Source organism: Symphodus melops, assembly GCF_947650265.1.
Source record: "Symphodus melops genome assembly, chromosome: 19".
NCBI classification, from domain to species: domain Eukaryota; kingdom Metazoa; phylum Chordata; class Actinopteri; order Labriformes; family Labridae; genus Symphodus; species Symphodus melops.
In genome coordinates this window covers 11,666,137-11,688,819 of record NC_136709.1, presented here as the reverse complement: position 1 = coordinate 11,688,819, position 22,683 = coordinate 11,666,137, and the positions used below count along the sequence as shown (strand labels likewise).

The 22,683-nt window shown below is 41.7% G+C and overlaps 1 protein-coding gene and 1 long non-coding RNA gene across 3 annotated transcripts; one reads left to right on the top strand and one right to left on the bottom strand.

Annotated features, from left to right (window-relative positions):
* Positions 1 to 18: 18 nt before the first annotated feature.
* LOC306840322 lies at positions 19 to 17,211 on the top strand. Its single transcript, XR_013781314.1, has 4 exons — positions 19 to 4,163; positions 4,326 to 4,396; positions 12,324 to 12,418; positions 17,130 to 17,211. It is a non-coding gene; the product is annotated as an uncharacterized lncRNA (long non-coding RNA).
* On the bottom strand, positions 16,202 to 22,574 carry otx2b (orthodenticle homeobox 2b). 2 transcript variants are annotated; one of them, XM_079369525.1, is made up of 4 exons: positions 21,838 to 22,574; positions 19,714 to 19,965; positions 19,013 to 19,164; positions 16,202 to 18,572 (listed from the first exon to the last, which is right to left on the bottom strand). In XM_079369525.1, exons 2-4 carry the CDS (start codon positions 19,949 to 19,951, stop codon positions 17,949 to 17,951), a joined length of 1,014 nt encoding a protein of 337 aa, XP_079225651.1. In that variant the 5' UTR covers positions 19,952 to 19,965; positions 21,838 to 22,574; the 3' UTR covers positions 16,202 to 17,948. The 2 variants fall into 2 exon arrangements, with proteins under 2 accessions (XP_079225651.1, XP_079225652.1); XM_079369526.1 differs by having other exon boundaries at positions 19,714 to 19,921; positions 21,838 to 22,573.
* Between the last annotated feature and the right edge of the window lie 109 nt (positions 22,575 to 22,683).

Here is a 22,683-nt window from a genome sequence, read left to right as displayed (position 1 = left end):
GAGGAGGAGGAAGGGGGGGGGGACGAGGGTGAGACGGAAACAGGGAGAGCACCAAGTCTGTGAATGGGGAGACAGAAACACAACACCATAAACAGGCCCAGAGAGCAAGACAGAGAAAGAGGGGCGGAGGACTTAGGGGGGCACACTCTGGAGATGGGAAGCCAGCCTTATTCCTCTTTGCATTTCATTTACATCCCTGGCCGTATCGACCAATCGGATTGGGAGCAAAGCCCAGGGCTTAGGAGGGGAATAAAAAGACAAAATGCCTTTGCTGCTCTCATCCCTCCCTGATAATACCCCTTCTGTTTTTCTTTTCTCTTTTTCTCCCGTCTATAAGTAGATACTGTCCGAAATGCCAGCGGAAAAGCGACACCTCCGCTTGCTGTGTATCTCAGATAGACCGAGCGGGAGCAGGGGCTGAAAAGACAGCTTTAGCAACTGGGCCTATCTCCTCTCCTCTCCACTCCTCTCTCTGGCTGGATGGAAGCTGGAGTGGAGGGAGGCGGAGGGCTGGGTGTGTTGGTTAGTGTTTGGGAAGAGAATAGAGGGTGTGAGAGGCTTGATATACTGAGCTGGCCGCAGATTTTTTGCAGAATCTCACTCTCTGTAAAACTTTGCCTGCAGATCCCTTTCCTAAGCATGAGAAACCTGTTTCAAGGATGTTTATGAGAAGCCACCCATCTTTGTGAATGCCTGCTAACAAACTCCGGAGCATTTTTAGCTCTCTATTGTAGCCCTTGGAGAACTGAGTTGTAGGTTTTTATGAAATGACAGCTCTTGTTATAAAAGGACTTTGTCTTTCACTGCATATTTTCAGGGGGTTTAAACCTCTCTAATCAGATTGAAAGCTACAGTTGTTACAGTCACTTATTTAGACTTTTCCTCTCAGCTCCTGGGTGTGTATTGGGTAGAATTAGGCCCATTAGTGTCAGTCTGTGTTGACTTGATGTCCTGATTGACTCGTCTCAGGTTGTTGTTTGCTATCACTCTTCATGTGTGTGTTTCTCAGTGTGTGGTAGCCTCTTGTTTGCTGAGTGTGTTTGTCCAGATGTTTGTAGTATTCTCTGTTCTGTTCCTTTCGTTTGTATTTGGGTCGATTTTACATCTATTCTGTAAAAATGGTTGGACAGAAGTGTTTTTAGCTTGGGGTTTTTCCCCCTGAATTTAAGACCGAGCTATTGTCTTGTTGCTTGTCTTTGTGTAGGCGCACCCAGACGATTGTGCTAACACTGGACCCAGTGCTGGCACGACTGTTGATATAGAGCTTATTGAAAGTGATTGTTGTTGCACAGATGACAGTTCATCTCAATAGGGAACTTCAGTAAAGCCTTCAGACATAGAAAGGGTCCTTTTACCTGTGCAGCCAGACGCATGAGATAGATAAGGTCACCTTAGGACCCCCGTCCACCTTCACTGCATCCTCACCCTCCCCAGACATGACAACGTCACCCATGCAGCCAAACAAAGCAAACAATGGAGGCAGATATGTAAGGGATTAGAGGTCAGAGGGTTGGGAAATGCGACATCTCCATTTCCAGGATCAATCTTCAATCACTTGTTAATCTGCAGCCCCGGGCCCCGCATACCTCCAGTGGTATCTCCGGCTGAGGTTTGGCATTGCCAGGCTGTGTGAGCTGGTGCTCCTGCTGGGTGAGGGGTGCTGATGCGATTGTGGGGGGGTGGGGTTGTAACCTGATTGTGGGGATAAATGAAGAAACAAAGGGATGAGGATGCGTACTGTAGGAAGTTTGTTGCTTTCTACCCAAACCTCTCCTAAATCTTCACTGATAGATTTCTAAAGTCATTTGCGATAAAGGTTGCCTCTGTAATGTGAATGCAGCAATGTGTAAAGTTTGTAATAATCTGTAAATTTGTAAACGTGGAAAAACTTTTTTTAGTCCTTTTGAGCAAGCGGAACATTATCCCCAAGTTCCTGTTGTTATCTTGTGTACACACATTTGTTTATTTGATACAGCCCCTCTCCACTAGCGCTCTTCAGTATATCAAAGACAGCAGTACAGAGCGCAAATTGAAAATGGCTACCATGGAGAAAGGTCTCTTTCTGCTTTACTGGGAAGAGGCAGAAAAAGCCCCATTCTCCGCTCTCTTCTTAGATCTATTTAAATAATTGAGGAGTAAACTGACAAATTAGGCACCTTTATGGATGCCCCTGGGCTTTCTCTGGGGTATTTCAGTTTCTCCCCAATACAAGAGAGCGCCACCAGCCACAGGATAATATCTCTGTGTGCTTTGACAAGAGGGAAAGAGGGGGGGTGGGGGGGTGGACCAGGAGGAGTTTCGCCAATCAAGCGGGCCACACTTCCTCCCCCAGGTTCTAATTTTGTGCCACATTAAAAAGCTCGGCCTCCATTTAGGACACAGAGAAGCATTTTCATAATTTGCCGGGTCTCTCGACTAGCTCGGGGTGTCTTTTTTTTTCCCTCTCTCCTCCCTCTCTTGCTCCCATTCCGTGTCTGAATGGAAGGCCTGGGGAGGGAGATGGGTAATTCATTCGCCTCCTTTCAACCAACCAGCTTCAGTTCTGCATAATGTTGCTGCTAGGTGTGTATAGTAGCTAATATTTATCTCCCTAATAATTCTCTATTAGACCTGAATATTATTTGCTGTATAAAAGCTAACACTGCTCATTGTCAGCTCCAGAAAAAATGGTGTCATTCAGATTTTTGTTGTCACATTAAAGCTGATGTATTTAGCCTTTTATAGAGGAATATATAGTGGATCTAATCTCTGACCATGCAGCTATACGTCTGTGATAATTACATTGATAACATCTGAGCTGTGGTATACTGTAAATAATCTAGGTTAAAGTTGTTTCCTTTCCTATTGCTCACACCCTCCGTTTGTTCACTGCAACATGCGTAAGCATCGATTCATATGTGATTGGTCACATAATTCACTGTCTCAGGGGGCATTTCATCGCTGACAGACAAGCTAATCTAAAATCCCCCAATTTACAAACGAAAATCCCACCATCCAATTGAGCTAATAGAGGGACTTGAATGGGATAATAAGATGTGGTGTAATACTGTGTAAAAAGCCTGTAATGTTGTGTTGGTGTAAGAGCCTGTGTGACTTGATGTTTGACTGTTTGCAGTGATTACAGGGGCCTGCGGGCCTGGCGGCGGCTCTGTGGCTGGGACAGGGAGCGTCTCCCTGGGCAAGGAGATACGCCTGTCTGCCCCTTCTGCTGGAGCTACGGGAACCAGGATGTCAGGAGGGAGAGTGCTCCCTGTGAGCTCTCTCTTTCTCTCTCTTTCTCTCCGTCTCGTTCAGTCTGTCTCTCGTTCCCGCTCTCGCTGTGTCTGTACTATTGCAGTGCTTGCAGATGTGCACAAACAAGGGAGGATTAAAGCAAAACGAATCTAAACAGACAAATGGAATTAGAGTGATGGGTGTCGGTGGGCTGGTTCACAGTGATAAACATAATGACACTGTATGTGTGTGCGAGTGTGTTCCTGTGTCTAGGGGATTATCAGTGGTTAGGTGTGTGGTGTGTATGGCTGGGTGACTGCTTCTGGGTGTCTTTGTGTGTTTGCCTATCTGTCTATGTTTTTGTAATTATGTGTGTGTATATTTACTCGCTCTACTTGTGTGTGTGATAAATGTGTTATTCCGCTTTCTCTCGCAAAAACAAGTTTCTGCGCCCTCTGCATGCGTGTGGATATGTTTCTCTGTTTTCCTGCTGGTTCGGGTCACAGTTTCTTCCTGTCATTCATGGTGTTTGTTTGAATACCATGTGTACCAGAGCTGTTCCCTAAGCCTGTATGTGTCTGCCGGACAACAAAAAGAAAAACCTCTCCCTCAAATATTGACGTACTGTATGCCCAGAAAAAAATGAGAGGTTTGTGGAACAGGAATATGATCCTTCATGGTGCTGTGCAGTTTATGTGCGGACACTCAGCGTAGACTTGTTTTTCTTGTGGTAGGGGTCTGTGTGTTTGTGTGCTGAGGAGGTCGGGAGTGTAGAGGAGCCAGCAGGGGGGCGAGTGATCAACAGTCTGGGGCTCCCCTGCCGAGGCGCTCTGAGATTATGGCTAAATCCTGCCCTGCCAGATGGGCAGCACACATCCCCAGTCGCACACCAGCACCTTAAGGACTGCAATCACCCTGCCCCCTTCTTCTGTGGAACCCTGGACTCACTGGTACGCTTCCAAACAGACTAATAGGTCAATAGAACATGATCAACTGCAACTCAGTGTGAAGTCTACAGCCGTATGCATTTGAAAGAAACCCTTAATTGTTGCTTTAAAAACTGCCTCAGCTTGAAATGTACCGTGACATTTTTCTTCATAACATCCGTGTAGGTGAACGCATCATCGACAATGTCTTCTCAGGACCAAACAAGATGGCGGCAAGAGACAGGACATGTGACGAGGTACTCTTCAAAGTGTCAGCTTGTGCGCAGAGTGACCAGTCAGCAGGTTCAAGGGTATTGGTAATGAAAGTTTTACAGGTTGTTTTGATGTGCTGTATTTCAGAGCCACAGGCAAGACTGAAATGAGAGTGTGTGTGTGTGTGTGTGTGTGTGTGTGTGTGTGTGTGTGTGTGTGTGTGTGTGTGCGTGTGCAGGAACGTGTGTGTGTAGGTATACTGGTGGCTCCGGAATCAGCACTGTGTTGATTGCCTCCTGCTCAACTTTAATCACAAACATTTGCCCCTAAATTGTCTTCAGTTGAGAAAATAATTGACTATATTTGTGTTTGTATTACATGGTTTGATTATGCACACATTTCTGATCCGTGTGATTAATCCAGTTTAATCATATTGAAGGGTTGTTATAGCAGATGTGTAAACTGGGATTTTATTGTGCAAGAATGTCTTGGTATAGTCACCATGGTAGCCTGATGCCACAAACTGTGTGAGGTTAGCTTTAAAATGTTTATCAAGTAAACTGAAAGTCTGAAAGCCCCAACAGCATCCCAGAAGTGCTGTTCTTCGTCTTGTACATGACCATCGGTTCAAAGTAATCAGCGTCCTCGTTTTGAGTTCGACCCTCTTGCCAGCAGAAAATGCGCACATGAGTTCAGAAGTGTGCAGCCTCAACCTGCTACACTTGTTTGAGATGTTACCTGGATTGTTTCCCCACCATGAGCGAGGAAATCGTCTCTGCGTAAGTAGAAAGCAGATTACATGAGTAAAGTGTGCAAACAAATGACAGATTACAGGCCGTGAACATGCTTCAGACTAATGCCCTTTCAACGAGCACTTCCGCAGCACAATGCTTCTCTCTCTCCCCGAGCTAAACTTGGATTTCCCCTCCGATGTGAGGGCCTGCTGGCCAGCTGCGTCTTCCTACAAGGGCACAACCTCTGTAATGACACTGTTCCACAGGACTGGCCCGTCTCCTCCGCCAGCATTAGTTAGGCTTTAGAGTTCAAGTGACTACGGGGTTTAAACACAGATTTTTTTTAAAGAAACGAGGGGAAGAAAGACTCACTGTTGTTCTTGAAAAGCTGTGTTTATCCAGGATTAGAGACACCAACATGTTAATAATTGTTTCTCACAGAACTGCAAAGAAGCACTTTCCTGTAATCCCCTAATCAGGCATTACACCTCTGAGCGAAGCCACAACGCAGGCGCGTGGTCTGTGTGACGCAGCACGCCTACACTGTGTAATACACCCACATCTTCAACAACACCACACCCACAATGTACAAAAAGCACCTGCACAATTCAGCTCATTTTAAATCCACCTTTCTGCACACACTCCATCCATCCAGCCCCATAGAAGAAAACAAGAGACTAATATTTATGACTGTAGTGAGTTTTTAGGTCATGCAAGTGGCAATCAAGTGACTTGGTTATACGTTTTCCATCTTCTAATGCTTCAATATAGTATAACATGTTAGTGTGTGCAAATTATAGAATGTTGTCAGGCCACCAATTTTGTTGCGAACTCATTCGGTCGTTGAGAAGCAAGTCGAGCGTTCCTACCTCCTCAGGGTCTTGAAACATTTGATTTTTAAACCAGTTTCCTTCCCCTGTCTGTGCAATATGACGAGTAGGTGAAATCTATCACCTCTCCTGATGTTATTAAGGTCACATAGTTGCTGGTTGTTGGTCAGTATGTCAGCTGTCCTCAGTAGTACAGTGGCACAGGGTCAGACATGAGGCCACTGTACATGCTGAGACGATGACAGGTCTGAGGCTGCTGCTTGGAATGTGAGGCCACACTTAGACAAGTTGTCAGCACGAGAGTTAGCTGTTAGTTTAATAAGTCTATCTGGAAATAAAACCTTGGAGTTATACTTTACATTCATCCAGAGTATGTTTTTATATCATATGTAGGACAGATTTAGATGGAAAAGATTGTCATCCCATTGCACCATGAGTCTTTGGTGTGAGATCGATTAAATGTTTTTTGGCAATGTTTCATCACAAAGGTGCCGTTTGGCCACGTTTGCCTTTTCTTTTCTTTTTTTAAACTGCCCCCCTCCCCTTTGAAGTCATTCTGTCTTTTAATATTCAATTTTTTTTTATGTTTTTGAATCTTCCAAGCACATTGTTGATGTTGAGTATTTGTTTGTTGTCCCTCGGTCTCTGCCCCCGGTCTCCTTGCAGAGCCTGGTGGGAGAGTGCGATGAGGGGATCGGCAGGGATTAACCTGGGGAATTTAATTAGTGAAGCTGTCGTCCCTGCCCTTAACATTTCAATCTCCCTCGGCTGGCTGGCGATGCTGGAGCTGGAGCTGGAGCTGAAGCTGGACTTGTGATGGCAAGCAGCTGGGGAGGGAGGGGGAGGAGGGATGTTGGGTGCACAGGCAAGACACGTTTTGACAAACAGATTAGTGTAGCACCCTGATGGAGTGTTCCTGATGGAGAAGGGGGAAGGATGGAGTAGAGAAGGGCTGAAAAACTGCACTTTTAATCACTTACAAGCAAGCGTCTTTGAGATACAGTAATAACCAGACATTAGAGGGAGAATATTTTGTTTTTTAATCTAATAGATAGATTCAGCAACTGAAAATGATAGCACATATTTTTTTTGATTTTTCGCAAATTTAATTAAATGCAAAACATTTTCACAAATGGTTTTTTGGTAGCTTTGTATGTTTCTGGTTTGAAATTGTGCAATTTACCAGTAAAATTATAACATTGCTAATAATGTTGTAATAATATTGGTCGATACAAAGGTAGTATTTTAAAATGTTTGTACGTCTTACAACAACATGTAACAGTGGTGTTTGTATGCAGTTGAAAGCAGCAGCTACTGTGGGCTTGGGGTAATAAGCGCTCAGTCTGTATCCAGAAAGTTGCATTGTAATCCTGATGCTAAACTCCCCATTAACCCATCTGGGACCCTACAACAGCCCACACCCCTGCCCCCACCTGCCCAGCAAACACACACACACACGCTCACGCTCACACTCGAGGGACTGTGTCTGTATGTTTGAAGTGATGTCTGTCCTGTTAATGCTCGCTAGCCAGGGGTCATGTCAAGCAAATTAAAAAAGCTGCTGTAGGAATGTCGCCAAGTCCCACAGGAGCACCCAGCACCCGACCCTCTACCAGGCAGCTGACCCCGTTGGTCACCAGTGAATCCCCTGTTTGTATTCCACACACAGCCCCGGCTCTGGGGAGCGAGTCCCAGACGCCCCCTGTGGGACTGCTGATAATTTAAGTCAAACATTATGTCCCTGCTTGTTTGACACCCATTTAAAGCTTTTCAATCACATGTTTGTTACAGTCCATCGCCTCGCTGCAGAGCTCTATCCATGTCACACCCTCTCAGAGACTGAATTAATTCTGTTTGATCAAGTTCCCCATGACAAAAATATTGATTTTCTTTAGGAATCCAATTGGTGGCTGATAATTCAAAATAACTGAGATACCCTTTTTAATAATTTAGAAAAGATATATTAAAGGAACAGAAATGACAACTAGATAAACTCCCCTCCCCCAGTGTACCTCTCTTCCCAGCATGCGCTTCCTTCTGCATGGCGGTTCCAATGTCAGTGTGCCACTAATTAAGGACTCTTAAAGAGCTATTGAGCATACTCATTAATGAACTGTAGCATCCTTTACTGTCCAGAGTGAGAGAAAAGGAGAGGGAGGGGCTGATTCACTGTGGCAGTCTGAACTGTTGGCTCGTGGTTCAGTTGGTGCCCAGAAGGTCGGGGCAGATCCACTCAGGTGAAAAATGAAGACACAAATTAAACATGTTCTTGTTGATTGTGTAAAATGAGTTGGGTTACTCTAAGTTATCCATCGGGCTATACTTATAGCTATCTTGAAATTAAATGTATATTTTTATTGTTAGAAGTTGCTCTTTTTAAGATGTGAATTCCCCCAACAAGCCCACACGCTCACGCGCAGTTTGCTCCAACTAAACCCCCATCCCTGCCATTTGTTTATCCATATTCATGGAAATTCAAAACAAAACAAATGGCTGTATTTGTCCTTATGAAAGTAGGCCAAACAACCTCTGACAAACAAGAGGGGGAGTTGTAGGTCAGGGCGCCACAAGCCATGTGTAACCGTGCCTGACGAGAGAGCATGACACGATGGAGTAAGCATCAATAGACACAATAACATACAAACACCCCTGCCAGGATGATGTAACATAGTCTAGACTGAAGAAAAACACACATGATTAAATGAGTTTCAGAGCTGGCCAAAATACACCATGTTATAAAAGACCTTAACTGTCATAAATTAAATGCAGCTCTTAATGCCAAGTTACAACAGCTAAGTGCTGGTGAAATGTGTTTGATAATAAACAGTTAATCATCACGCATCTACCAGTAATAGTGATCAGTCCGAGGAGCAGGTCTCTGAAAGGAACTACACAGCATCACAATCACCGGGCAACAGACGGGAAAAGATAATGATTGCTTGTTTGAAATGATCATGATCAATTGTATTGATTGTAGTTGATGTGAATGAGCATAGACTGTAATTACTCACTGCGACTCATTGGAGAATGTTGAATGGCTTAATTCGAGTAGAATATTTGGCGACTCGTGTTTACTGTACAACTAAACTTTTTTATTTAACTCCATCACTCATGGGTTTTCGAATGGAACTTTAAAAGAGCATAAATAATGAAGGATTTTAGGGGTTATTTTTCCCTGACCTATCAAAATCAACTTCATCTTCACGTCATAGACGCAAAAATGTTTCCAACCAAGTAAAACATTAAACATCGACTCCGTTACAAACCAAACATTTCAATAAATACATACAAGATCATCTCAAGCTAAGCTGATCAAAAAAGCTGTTATCAGTTATCTGAAGTGTATTGAAAAAGGCGTCATATTAAGTTATCAGTAGAACTAAATTAAGTTATATAGATCATTCCCAAATGCTCCATCTGAAGGCTGAGAAAATGACATGTTTAATACTGAGTAGCATTTAATTGTGTGTTACAGTCAGTTAAAAGCAACAATTGAAAGTACTCCATGTCATTAGCAGCAGAAGTTGACCTGCTATAGTCAGAGCAAAGTGTATTCCAGTACAGACCTCATTTAATTATAATAGATGCAATTGTTTTGAAGCACCCCCCCTTTGTCCCCTCTCTTACCCTCAATCACAAAAGTGCACACACGTCATATTCTTTGTCTCCTGCCCCCTTCGTCTGGCATAATACCTCAGGTTAGACACACTCGCACATACACACACCAGATGCCCCCTGACGCTCATTCACATAAAGCGGGCACGTGATCAGGTCCTCAGTCCTCAGGCCTGCCAGCCTCATGGCATTGTGTCCCCCTCAGGCGGGCAGCCGGCCTCCCTAAATACCCTTTTGTCTTGGGTGGGATAATCACGTAGTGGCCAAGCCACTGGTGTGGCACGCGCACCCAGCCACTCGTCCCCCTGGTCTGTGACCCAAACAGGTGGATAGGATGGCGGGTGGACCAAGTGGGGGGGATGCGTACGAAGGGGAGGGGGGAGGGGAGAGAGGAGGCTGCATCTGTCCCCACACTCAACGACTCCCTGGGTCAGCCTCGGCTCCATATGCTCTCAGGAAAGAGGGAGGCACGCAGGCACACCCAGACTAACAGGTGGAGGGGGAGCCGGGGGAGGAGGGGGGGGTGGGGGGGGGGGGGGGGGGTGGGGAGGGAGGTAAAAACTGATCAAAAAAGGATTGAGGGATTTTGAAACTGTCAAATTAGCTATATGAAACCAGAGAAAGAGATTTTGAATATCCCTGGAAGATTTCACTTAGAGGAGACTCTTAAATCTTAAGCCATATTAAATGTTTGGCCTTCATAATGGCTGCCATATTGGCTCTCAGGCCCTGGAGCGTTGTATGTTCAACAGGCATCTGTTGCTGCCCTTTTGGGTAAATGCTGTAGGCTATCTAAAAAATCCTTTTAATATTCCCATATTTAGTCGTGGTAAATACACATGCCCCATGTTGTGTGTCTTCATGCCAAAAGGTGACACGGTTTGAAGGGAAACCTGACTCAACAGTTACGATGTTGCGCTACAGACTGAATAGACTCCTTGCTGTCATTGTAATCATTTATAGCTAGGTTTGCAACTCCTGACAGACACTTTCCCCTATAGCTTAAAGTTATTTTTCAAGGAAAGCACTACAATTACAAATAATGTACAATGGGGAAGAGATCCTTTACTGATTCTGCATGACAGTTAAACATTCCCACAGAATGTACCTCTCACTAAAGCTTACTTTCTGTGAGTCCACAAAAAACGGTCTTTAGTCTGCATAATGTAAAATAATTTTGTAACAGTTTACTAAAAGATTAAAAGATCTAAGGTCCACTAAAGGTGAAACAGATTTCATGCTCATGACAGTGTGGCAGCATGCAGTAGATAAGACCCTGATTCTGGCTCAACAAAAAGAAGAACAGTTCTAATAAAACAAAATCTGATATCCTGTTGCTTTTCACACTATCACACGTCTGATAGTCTGCTGTGAATAAGCTGTGTTGTTTCAGTGCTGTCTTAAGTTGATAACGCCAATATAATAATAATGATTGTTGGAGGATCAATTAACAGCTTGCTGGAGCCCAACCTCTTTCTATCAGGTGCTCCATGTCACTGTGGTGAATTGTTACCTACTATGTTTCAACTCATAACTATATTGGGTTTTTGGACCACCCTTATAATTTCAGATATTCAGAGTATTCTTTGTAACCTCAATTTAAAGAAACCTTTGTCAGTCTTGTGGATGTACTTTTCCCAGGAGTTCAACTATGTTTTTGAACTTGTGTGACGCAGACGCCTCTTGTCGTGTATGCGGTGCACGTTGGGTGAAGGCATACACTTGCAGGCCATGAATTCCAAAGGCTTAGCTTCTGCATGACGGCACCCTGAAACAGTTCATTGATGTATAACACTCAATGAAATATTGAAATAAGCAACCAAAAAAAAAGCTCTGGGGCTGATTTGCTTGTCCTCTCTGAACTGTATTCTGACTAAGTTCTGTCCATTTACACAGAGGAGGGATCTCCAGGCTCTAATCTGTTGGATGCAGCTAATTAATTTTTGGTTCCTCCTCTTGTCTCTGAAGAGAAGAGTGTTTGCAGGAGATTAAAAGATAGTGTTTGTTCTTAGAAAGGTGTAAATGATCAGCGAGGCCTCATCACAGGTACCTGTGTTAATTGTTATAATGAGGAGTATAACTGGCCTGGTGAGGAGGAGTGAAGAGGGTCTTTCACGAGTAACTACAGTGCAATAACTGGGAAAGCAAATGCAGTCATACAGTCTACACACATGTCAAAGAAAATCGTTCATTAATATTGTCAATTATTGCTGGTTATGGCTGTTTAAGCATACCGAAATTGTGCCTCCTCTGAATTCATTTATTGACGTTGCAGAATCCATGCGACCACAGATTAATACGAAATAAGTACTCAACAATGTTGCACTACTTTTCCTCTCTTGTCGCTGTTTTTGATTCACCGTGTAGCCTGTGGTGAGAACATTGGCAGAATGGAGAAAAAAATTGGCTCCGTTCACCATGAAGTCATTAAATTTGTAAGCTGTTTGTGATCAAAAGGTGTGTTTGAGGCCATTAACTATGGAGTTTGATCATGGCTTACATGCAGTGTCAAATGTCACTTGTTCCTGCTATTTCCCCCCAAATATGAGTTAAAAGAAAGAAATAAGCCACAAGAGAACGCACTTCCTATCTAAATGTTGTTTCACAGCACTGCTGAGGTTTGTTTCATGCTGTATTGTGTCCTGCTCATTTTTTGATGCATGAAAGTCCTCGCTTTGCTGGGACTCTCAACAACATTTTTAGCTCCAGCGTTCATTCTTGACCTTGGAAACTGCAGCTTAAAATATCTCGACATGAAGTCCAATTTAAAGTGTTGTTTCCTGTGATTTCAGGCACATCTTTTGACAAGATGACAACTGAGCTATACTTCCACTGAATCCACTGAAGGAGGCCATGAGATGTGGGAGGGAAATTTCACAAACCAAAAGTAAGTAAGACTTTGGTTGAGGATTTCTAGGTCAACCTATTTCTGGTGGAAATGTTCTTTTTCAGTAGAAGGATTTTTGTTATTTCTCCATAAATCTCAGATATAAAATACTTTTCACAGTTCCAGGACATGACTCTGCTTTTGACATCCACACGCGACATGTAGTGTATGATAAAATGTCCATTTAAAGTGTTCAAACCACCTTAATTCAAAGTGGCCAAATGTGTGTTTTCAGTCTCAGACCTTACTGTTATTAATCCATATTCGTCAGCAGTTGGGGGCGATCACACTGTATGTGGGTTATTACCATTAGGATAAAGAATAATCCACTATAAAAATATTCCCATGTGTACCATAAGGCGATTTTTATTAATGGTCAGTGAGTATTTAATCCAAGGAGTTTGAAAAATGTGTACATTTAAGGAACATTCAACCTTAATTCAAATCTTTTCATATATTATTACTGTCCAAGAGAACAACAAATATGAACTCTGTATTTTATATGTATGTAATTATGTGGAGGAAAGAAATGTATGCTGGATGCACTGACCACACTGTCTGAATAAAAACTGTTAAATGGATGTTCTCTGTCATACTAACTAGGTGAGCTTTAACTAACTAGGTATTAAGCAGAGCCATAAGCAGAGTAATAATGTGTTTTTTTTAACATATGCTGAGATCTGGTAATCTTCTTATGGGTTTGAGGTTTTTTTTTGTGCCCCTGTATAGCTTAACAAAATATGCCTCAGTAATGGATGGTGGTATCCTCATCCATCGCCCTCCTCCCTCTCACTATAACTTGAAATAGGCCATCAAGTGGCTAATGAACTGATAAGCCCTCTGTGTCCGGTGGAGCTTATGAACATTATAAGCCAAATGTTTGGGCATATTTGGCGAGACAGGTTTTTAAAAGAGTCCTTATGAGGGCAAAGGACCCTGAAAAAAACTGTGAAATATAGAGTTTAGGGTGGGAAGGTTATCTTACAGGTTCTGTGATATGGAGAGAAAGAATGTGTGGCCCTTTTTTCGTTTCGACAGACTTCGTTTGGAGCTGCTCGTATCATTATCAGTTGTAGATCTGTGTAAATCCACGGATTTGTGTGAGCAGTCTGAGAAATTAAAATAACATGCTTTTTACTGCGCTTACTTCAAATCTCTTTAGACTTCATGTTTTAAAAACATCTAAATCTGTTATTATGTAGGCTATACAAAACCCTTTTAATTTAATCTTTGACAAGATTATCAAATTCATTGATGATGTCACAAACTTAAATAATTTCAGAAAAATGTCGACTAAGCCTGGATAAGCACTTTCAAGGGGATACTGCTGGATTAGCTTAAAAATATTATTTTTTGTTTATTAGTTGTTGGCACATTTTTCCACATTAATGTTTCTTTTATTTTAAATGTCATGACAATGTTTAGCAAAGCCAACACATGCATATACTGTTTCAGTCAAGCAGCCTCTCATGCATGTTGTGGTTGATTTTAATTAAGTTTTTATAATCCATCTCTATTAGTATTGCTCTTTTTCTTCATGATAATGATTTTTCTGTGCTGTAGTTCCATCACCGATAATCGAGCAATTTATTTATTGAAAATGTAATATCAGAAGTAGAATGTGGTGCAAGTGGCTTGAGGGAAAAAAAACAACTGCAGATTTTTGCAGGGTAAACCACAGTAACTTAAGAAGACTCTAGTGTTTCGTTTTATGTGATTTTTTTATTTTTTTATTAGCTTGCTGGCTCATGTTGCTCTTATGTTTTCACAACTGATGACCAGAGAACTTTCTCGTTGAATTAACCCCTTTAGGCCATAGGGCCTTACAACCAGCAGCTCTGAACAGGCCTGTGAGTGAGGGTTTTTTTTTTTTTCTTCTTTGGAGGACGTTTGTGACGGACCAGGCTAGGACCCGATCAGTGAGACCAGGGGGACAAGGGGGCACAGTTAGAAACAAACCAAAAAGGATTAATGCCGCGTCTGTTGGTCCCATATGCTCCTCAGCTCTGCCTCGCTCTTGATTAAAACTCATTGTATGAACGTCTGAAGTAACCTATCGTGGAAATGTCTAATCCTCCTTATGACTTGTGCACTTTTGGAGGCACGAGGCTCAGAGGTTACGATAACAAGCGGGATGGCGCATTGTGTGTCAGCTGATATTGGATGTACCAGTTTGCATTGATTAGGGCCAAGGAGGCATGTTTGTTTAAAATTGTGTATTGAAGCTGAAATTTGCTTTGATTTCAAAATTCGTTTGGAATTGCTGCCATATAACATTTGAAATTACGTATTTGTGCACCTTCGTGAAATCATTACTGACATTTTTATTTTTGACAATGTGTTTATTCACATAAAGATGATTAAAGTCCAAAGATAATAAAGGTCTCATCTGCAATTTTTTTTTGATTCATCCTCGTTTCCCCCCCGTTTGGATGCGTCTTTTTCTCAGTCATTGAAAATAGTTTCTACAGTTGACATTTGAAAGTGACCCTGCAGCCTGAAAAAGCCTTTTCCCTCTCTTTTTCTCCGTCTTTCTCTGCTGCAGTCTGGCTGGAGGAGCTGTTGACACCGTGAGGAGACGCGGCTCATGAATATTCAGGCTTCTGTCAGCCTCAGCTATTGTTTCCAACTTTCAATTGTTGCATTGTTTGTCGCCATAACGATGTATATGCATGGTGCTGAACTTGGCGTTGCACTGCGGAGATATTATAATTGATTCTTGAATATTATAACGCTAAAATCAGACTGTGTGATGACTAAAAGGCCCCGGATATAAACAGCTACTTCTCCTTCACCCTTGAATAAGTTATGGATACGGGCTATTGTGTTCTTAAGTCTTTCAAAAGTACAATCCAACCCTCTTAAACACACACACGCACACTAGCACAAACGCACACACCTATTTTTGTGTCCACGCAGGAGTGGAATCAAAGTCGCTCCTCTCTTTAACGCTTCGATTATTTCAAGCAACGCTTTTTAATTAGAGCTCTCCTTTAGCGGAGGCTCCAATGAAAGAGAGATTATTGGCAATGTCAAGGATGCTAATTGAATGTTGGACTTCTAACAATTAGCCCTCTGCAGAGCCATGTCGACTCATTACACATCCCACAGCCGCTCTCACTCACTGCCTCCTCTTCTGTCCTCAGTCTGACGCTCTCACGTTGGACTTGAGCGGAAAGTAATCAGAAACAAACCCTTTAATGCAGATGAAACCTTCGGATTGCTCGGATGTGTTTAAAGGAGCTTGGCCCATTCAAAAGGGTACAAAAAGCAAACTTCATTATTCCAACGACGAAAAAACTTTTCGAAGCGTGTAGCCTTTTTCTAAACACATTAACCGCATGCAGCATATAGGCCAGTTGCCAGAACAAAATCCCACTTTCAAATAATGTAAGTATTTATAACATGTCATTTTACCTGATGTTTTTATCGTGGGCTTTTTTGGGTTACGGTTCAAAATACAGCGCAAGGATTTGCAGGTTTTGTAACCGACTTTCTGCAAGTTAATTTTAAAATCCAAGATCCTTCTTTTTTTATTTACAGAAACGATCACTTATTTGCCAACCATAGAAAAACATATAATCAGCAAAACGATGTACAGAAGTAAACGTTGGGATGTATTTTTTCCTGCAATAGGATTGTTTCTCTTATTAAAAGCCAACGGGGAATTTACGTCCCACATAACTTGTAATGAACAGAATGTATTGCACCTTCTCGATTGTTGTAAAAAAAAAAAAAAAAAACAACCCACAATGTATAAAAAGTAACATCAACGTGTTCTGTTTTTTGATGGTAAGTTAGGCTTTGTATCATTACGCACATTTAGGGATCAGGCCTGCAAACTCACGCGGTGTGGGCTTTGAAAGAGACCACTGCTGCCCCATAGAAAACCCCCGGCGGTCAAATATTGGGATTAACATCTCTTGGAGGCCGGGATTTAAACGTGCTCTCACAAAGCGAACACTCTCTTTGTTGAGAAAATGTGAACTGAGCAACCGGAAACTTAGAAAAAAATCATTTTAATTTCAATTCCACTAACTGAGAGGAACAAGGATAAACTTTGACCCCATATTCATTGATTTACTGCAGATTCTGTATTTCCGTTCACAGCCCATGAGCAGTTTTTTTGTGAAGTTTTCTGCTTTATTACCATAAACACTGGATGGCTCTTAAATCAGTTATTAGTCACACTGCAATATATACGAGTGATTTGCTTAATATTCTTGTTTTAATGTAGGCTTTTGTCACTTGTCGATGTTTGCGCGTCAAGGGTGAGGGTGATTATTAATACACTTACAATACTGCTGACGTCACAGTTTTAAAAATACCAAATGTACATAAAGTTACATTTAAATGTTTCGATTCTTCGGTAATACTGTTTTTTGAGTCAGGAAATTTTAACAGTCATTATTAAAGTCAAATTAAAGTCATTATCAACATTTGCAATCACCATTATTTAGATCAATTGTGTATGATTTTTGTCTGTCATAATATATTTTTTATAGGATTTTGTGCATTGTTTTTTTTTTTATTAAAGCTAAAAAAACAACCCATTTTTGTTTCTACATATAGCCTGTCAAAGATTTAAATTCATTATCCCCCTCTTCACCACACACACACATGCAGGCACGCACGCACGCACACAGACTCACACAGATCGTCTCATGATGACAAAGTTAAGCTCACAGGACCTTTATTCATGTCTTTTCAGCGGTGAGGTCACACCATCTTTGGAGCCAGTGAAGGATCCACAATCACCGTGTGCTGAGATCAATGGAGGGGGAGCAAAGGTGTGGAGCTCTCAGCGGCCCGAGAGTCACTTCCAGTGGGGTTCTAACCCTTACGTATTACTACCATGTGTTCACAAAGTCTCGTTTCCTTTGTGATGTAGGGAACTGAACCGTCAGCATCCCTTCGTTGTTCAGAAAAAAAGAAGTTAGAAATCTATTAAAATCACAGCAGAGAGTCTGATGCGAGGGGGGCTCACAAATTGCATACGTTACAACAGATCACAGTTTCGAAGGCTAGCACAAATAAAAAAAAACACATATGTACCATTTATATAAGACACACACTGATTGTCTCTTAGAAACTACATATTGATTCCTTATAAACATTTTTTTTCTTAAATAAAGTAGTGCATCCATGTCCACACGGCATCCTCATGTCTCTCTGCCTACAGTTTGGGCAAAGTTGTGTGAAAAGTTTGTTCATCCCGAGTAGGAGAATGAACTGAGTTTGTTCTTGAATAAACATTAGTTCCGTGGCTGTGGTGTAACTTTGTCTTCAACAGGTGTTTTACTCGCAGAGGCACACAGACATACATGGATGAGGGGCTACAACTTGTGACAGGGGGAAATCTCTTTGCCAGTGCTAAAATAAATTAAACCTCTCCTCGTAGGAGAACCGAAGACCATCTCGAGGCCTCAGAGAGCCCTGTCTGTGTAACCCAGTCCTGTGTTTTATTGTGGGGTTATCGTCACTGTTTTGTGCACTTTGTTTTTTTTTTAATAACACCTGATTGCTTTGTTCACAGGACCTGGAATTTCCACGAGGATGTTTGATCCTTATAATCCAAGCAATCGGCATTGAAGTTCAGCTTCCAGGACGCCGCCTGGTCCTTATAATCCAAGCAGTCTGCCGTGGAGTTGAAGCCTATGCCGGACGTCCCGTAGCCTTGGCTGGAGATGGGCGCCGGGGACTGGTTCAGGTGGCTCGTGACTGCGTTCGTGCTCATTGGACTGAGGGTCGAGCCGGGCCCTGACAGCTGGTGATGCATGGGAGTGAGGTAAGAGCCGCAGTCCATGCCGCCGAAGTAAGACGTCGAGCCGGCGTAGCCCTGACTGTAGCTCGAAGCCTGCGTGTAAGTCATGGGGTAGGACCTCTGCATGCACGAGGAGGAGGTAGACAGGGGGTCTGCGAGAGGAGAGATGGACGCCGGGCTCCATATGGACACCGGGGCGGTGCTAGTGGAGATGGCAGGGACAGTGGTGGTGCTGGTGGGGGGCGTGAACTGGCCGCTGGCGCCGCTCTCCGAGCTCACTTCTCTGGTTGGAGAACTTTTCTTTTTGGCAGGTCGGACTTTGTTCTGGCCCCCGTTTTGCTGCTGCTGCTGCTGCTGGCGACACTTTGCCCGCCGGTTCTTAAACCAGACCTGAAAGAGGCACACAGTGGTTCATGTTACTGACGATGTCCTTTAATTAAAGTGAAAATCAAACCATATTTCTCAGAGGACTAATTGGTAGAAATAGCGAGATAACACTTCCAAACGGATCCAAACATATGGCCGAACAACGTCATTTTCCAAACTCAATCAAGATGTTTCTTGATTTATCCCCAACCAGGTTTCATTCCAAGGGCGGATTGGACAGAAATTTTTTATTTAATGGAATTATCTGAGCCAGACCAATTCTGAGCTTCGTATACGTTTTTGTTTAATATTAGTTTATTTTTCTTATTTAGGCTTTAATAAATGTTAACATATCTCGTATACAATATTGTTTTAAACTCGGGGACATTTTTTTTTTTTAACGTTGAAAATATTTCTTCAAAACAATCCTTCAACAAACACTGCAGTTCTTTTGGTTCACTCACCTGTACTCTGGATTCAGGTAGATTGATTTTCAGGGCCACCTCTTCGCGCATAAATATGTCTGGATATCGAGTTTTTGCGAACAAAGCCTCCAAAACGTCAAGCTGTGCGCGCGTAAAAGTAGTCCTCTCTCGCCTCTGCTTCCGTGGAGTTGCTGCAAATTAAAGGAAATGTGAAATAAATTAAAATGTTGCATGCATCCATTTTAAAAAAGCAATGAAAAAGATCAAAAGTCATCAAAGGCAGATCTGTAACAGAATCACAGTGTGTTTACTGTTTGCGTAATTACGCACGAGTCCTGTGAGACTCAGACGCCTGGGGCAAAGTGTAGCATTTGACTTACTTACACTAATGTGCCATAAATTGATTCAGTTTGTAAAAAAAATCAAAGCACTCTCATGTAATTCATTCGAATAGCACAGCTTAAAACACAAAATCACATAAGATGTGACTTCTGATCTTTCAAATGTGTGCGCAATAAGTTTTGTAAATTAAAAACCCCAATAGCTATAATGATACTGGTTTATTGACCGTTTCTAATATAAACTGTAAATAATCGTTTTATCGTATTCTACAAAATGTAAAAGCAATAATTTGATTTTTGAGAATTAAAATACACACTGTAACATTCCTGGTTCTTTAGGTGTTGTAGCTTGAATGTTCATTGATCTTCATTAGTTGTTCTAAAAATCTTTAAACTCACCTGGATAGCCCACTGATGGATGCAAAAGATCCATTCCGGAAGTAGTTAAGCTGAGCCCATTGACTGTGTAAGGTGGTTGCTTTAAATACGACATCATGCTAATGTTTGTCTGAGGGCTGAAGTTGGAGAAAATTTTGAAAATTGATGGAGCTCCCGATGTGTACTTGGTTTCCTCTTCAGGCCGTGTGGTCCGTGTTACACCAGGAACCTGTTCCATAACGACAAGAGTGGAAGACATCGATGAAGAAGCACCTTGTGAAGAGAAATTGGATCTGTTAACATCCGTCGTGATATAAGCCCTCTCAAAAAACGCTATGCGCTACTTAAAAAAGAGCCAACAAATCTCCAGCTGTCCTCTTACCCCCTCCCTCCAACCCCAAAACTAAAAGCAGCAACCCCGGACTGTAACTGCAACATGTCGATTGAAAGTTTAATTAAAAACACTGATTTATTTATCTGTGATATAATAAAATATCACAGCTACCTCAAAGTTACACCTATTTATACTGTAAACAAAATTCTTTTAGCTCTGTTATTTTTTATTCCCAACAGTAGTTGTGATAAGTTTGATGTAAAGTAAAAACCATGTGGTGTAAACCAGGATTATATCTATAGATTTCAGGAAGATTGATACTGTAGAACAAATAGGCATCGAAGATACTCTTTATATCTTATTGCAAATTGTAAAAAAAAAAGAAGAGAAAAATGTCAAAACAAATCTACAATAAAAAAAAAGCGTCATGTTCATTGTTAAACAAGACTGGCATCAGCGTTGGAGGCAAATTAGAGAAGAAACACTCGCTCTTTAACCATTTTTTTTCCGAACACTGGAGTTCTTTTTTTGCAGCAGAGACGTAAAAAAGTAGATATACGTCCATATTAAATGCGTAGTTATTTCCGTTGTTTTTACAGTAATAAACCATCGTTGACATTGATTTGTATTTGTGTGATTGTTGTTACATCACCTCAGTGACCCTCCACCGTCAACCCCACTGCGCGTCTTGATTAGTTGCTTTTTTCAATATCCAACGGTTTTAACCCCCTCATCCCAATCTGTCACACTTAAAACACACCCTTCAACCAGTTGCACACACACCCGTTCAACCCGTTACCCTGTCTGAAAATTAATTATGATAAATGTATTTTTTTCTGTTGATGAATTGACGAGATAATCCAAGTGGCAGGTACGACAGGAGTGGTATCGAGCGTTTCTAAGTGATATGCTCCTAAAATGAAAACAGCAGTACTCTCTATAATTACTGTTGGAGTGGACTTTTTTTTTGGAGGGGGGGGGGGGGTAATCGGACGTGAATTTCATTTGCAATTAGCTTATGTTATTTTAAAAACCAAAAGAGGAAATGCAAATCTAAGATAGGTCCATTTAATCGAGCAAACACCAAATTCAGTCGCAAAAATACAATTTGCCATCAAAATGACATATTTTAGAAAGCCAGTTTTCTACTGGCTTTACATTATAATGGAGTGGAGAGAAATGGATGCAGCAGAGACGAAAAGGCCCCGAAACATTTACCAAATAAAGCAGGCCTAAATACTCCTCCGTTTGAATGCTTCCCCCAGATTCAGTTCTCAGAAGTTATTAGCACTGAATTATGTCTCATCTATTTTTGGGTAGGGTTCAGTTTGCATAGTAATATAATTTTGTTTTAAGTAGAATCTTAATTAATGATTATGGACCCAGTGTCTTCAGTGCAGCACTGGCTTCAGTCAATGAGAGAATGTGTCTCATATTATTAAACATTTAAAATGTGCTTTAATTAGTTAACTTCTTCATTTTACATTGTCTTTAAGATTTCTGTAAATTTGAAGGGGGTTGGTTTAATGAGTAATCACACTTAATGTCTCTGTCTGCTACAATTAAGTAAAACACTGAGTGTAGAGCCTTCATCTGGACTTGGATAAAGTATGTGAGGAATTTCCATTAAAAATATGATTTTGTAAACCTTTTGAAAGTCGTCTCATAACAGGTTGGATTTCTTTTTTGCTGGTAAGTGATCTTGTTTAACTTGACGGTCTGTATTTCGATATAGGCTTATTATAAACAAGATAGTGAACTAACAATTATATTAGCCTTTTAATAACGATGATAAAGAAAGTAAAGCTTACCCTTATCGACGACTGTCAAGTTCTTTGTGTGTAGGATTCCTCCAGGGGAAATATTAAAGTCAGCAAAGACAAATGACGTCCTGGCGCATGAAAAAGCACAAAAGCAGCCAAAAGCAAGAGCGGAGCAGAAAAAAAGGAGCAGCCGTCTTCACATTAAGAACAACAGTGCGGAGAAAAGTTAAACGCTGAGCGGACACATCGGCTGGAGAAGCGGTGCTACTGCGGCGCAGTGATGGAGGAGGAGGCTGCATGAACGCCTTTAGGATTTGTTGGTGTGTGTTGTGAGTGAAGTGCTTTTCTGGATTTTGTACAAAGTGCCAGCCAATGGGAGTCGCAGGACTGAGCTGAGGTCTGTCTCCGTCTCTCACACCGGTGGGGAGGATGAGGGGTTTTTTTTCTCTGGGAAACAAATGTCTCCAGCTACTTTTTTGACGCACAGTTTTCAGCCAATGGCAGCGCCAGGGCGACTGACAACATCCCCATCCCAGCGCACAGAGGAAACATACAATAAATAACCAGTGGCTGACGACAAGTGCAATTTAAACCAGGAAAAGTCAGATAGCCACACATTTTAATTTTATTTTATCCAGTGGATGCAGAATTTCAAGTAAAAAAAGCTAATTTGTGCGCAAAATCCGTAATAAATAATGAGGTTAAATGAATTCAGTGTAGAATGTGCTCATGCTACCTTTTCAACACCTCAGTTATGTTCGCTGAGAACATATAGAACTTACTCGATTTTTTTCCCCTCAAATATACAGGATATATTAAATTGATTTGCAACAATTATAAAAAAGTTCCAGATAATTAAGGATTATTCAAATACTTACAAAAACATACAAAATC

Bases quoted from the DNA above. Each gene is read 5' to 3' on its own strand.
- otx2b (XM_079369525.1), bottom strand. From the start codon at position 19,951: ATGTCTTCCACTCTTGTCGTTATGGAACAGGTTCCTGGTGTAACACGG. The intron at 19,165-19,713 runs GTGAGTTTAAAG...TTTAATTTGCAG, and splicing joins TCCATCAGTGGGCTATCCAG to CAACTCCACGGAAGCAGAGG. The intron at 18,573-19,012 runs GTGAGTGAACCA...TGCCTCTTTCAG, and splicing joins TACCTGAATCCAGAGTACAG to GTCTGGTTTAAGAACCGGCG.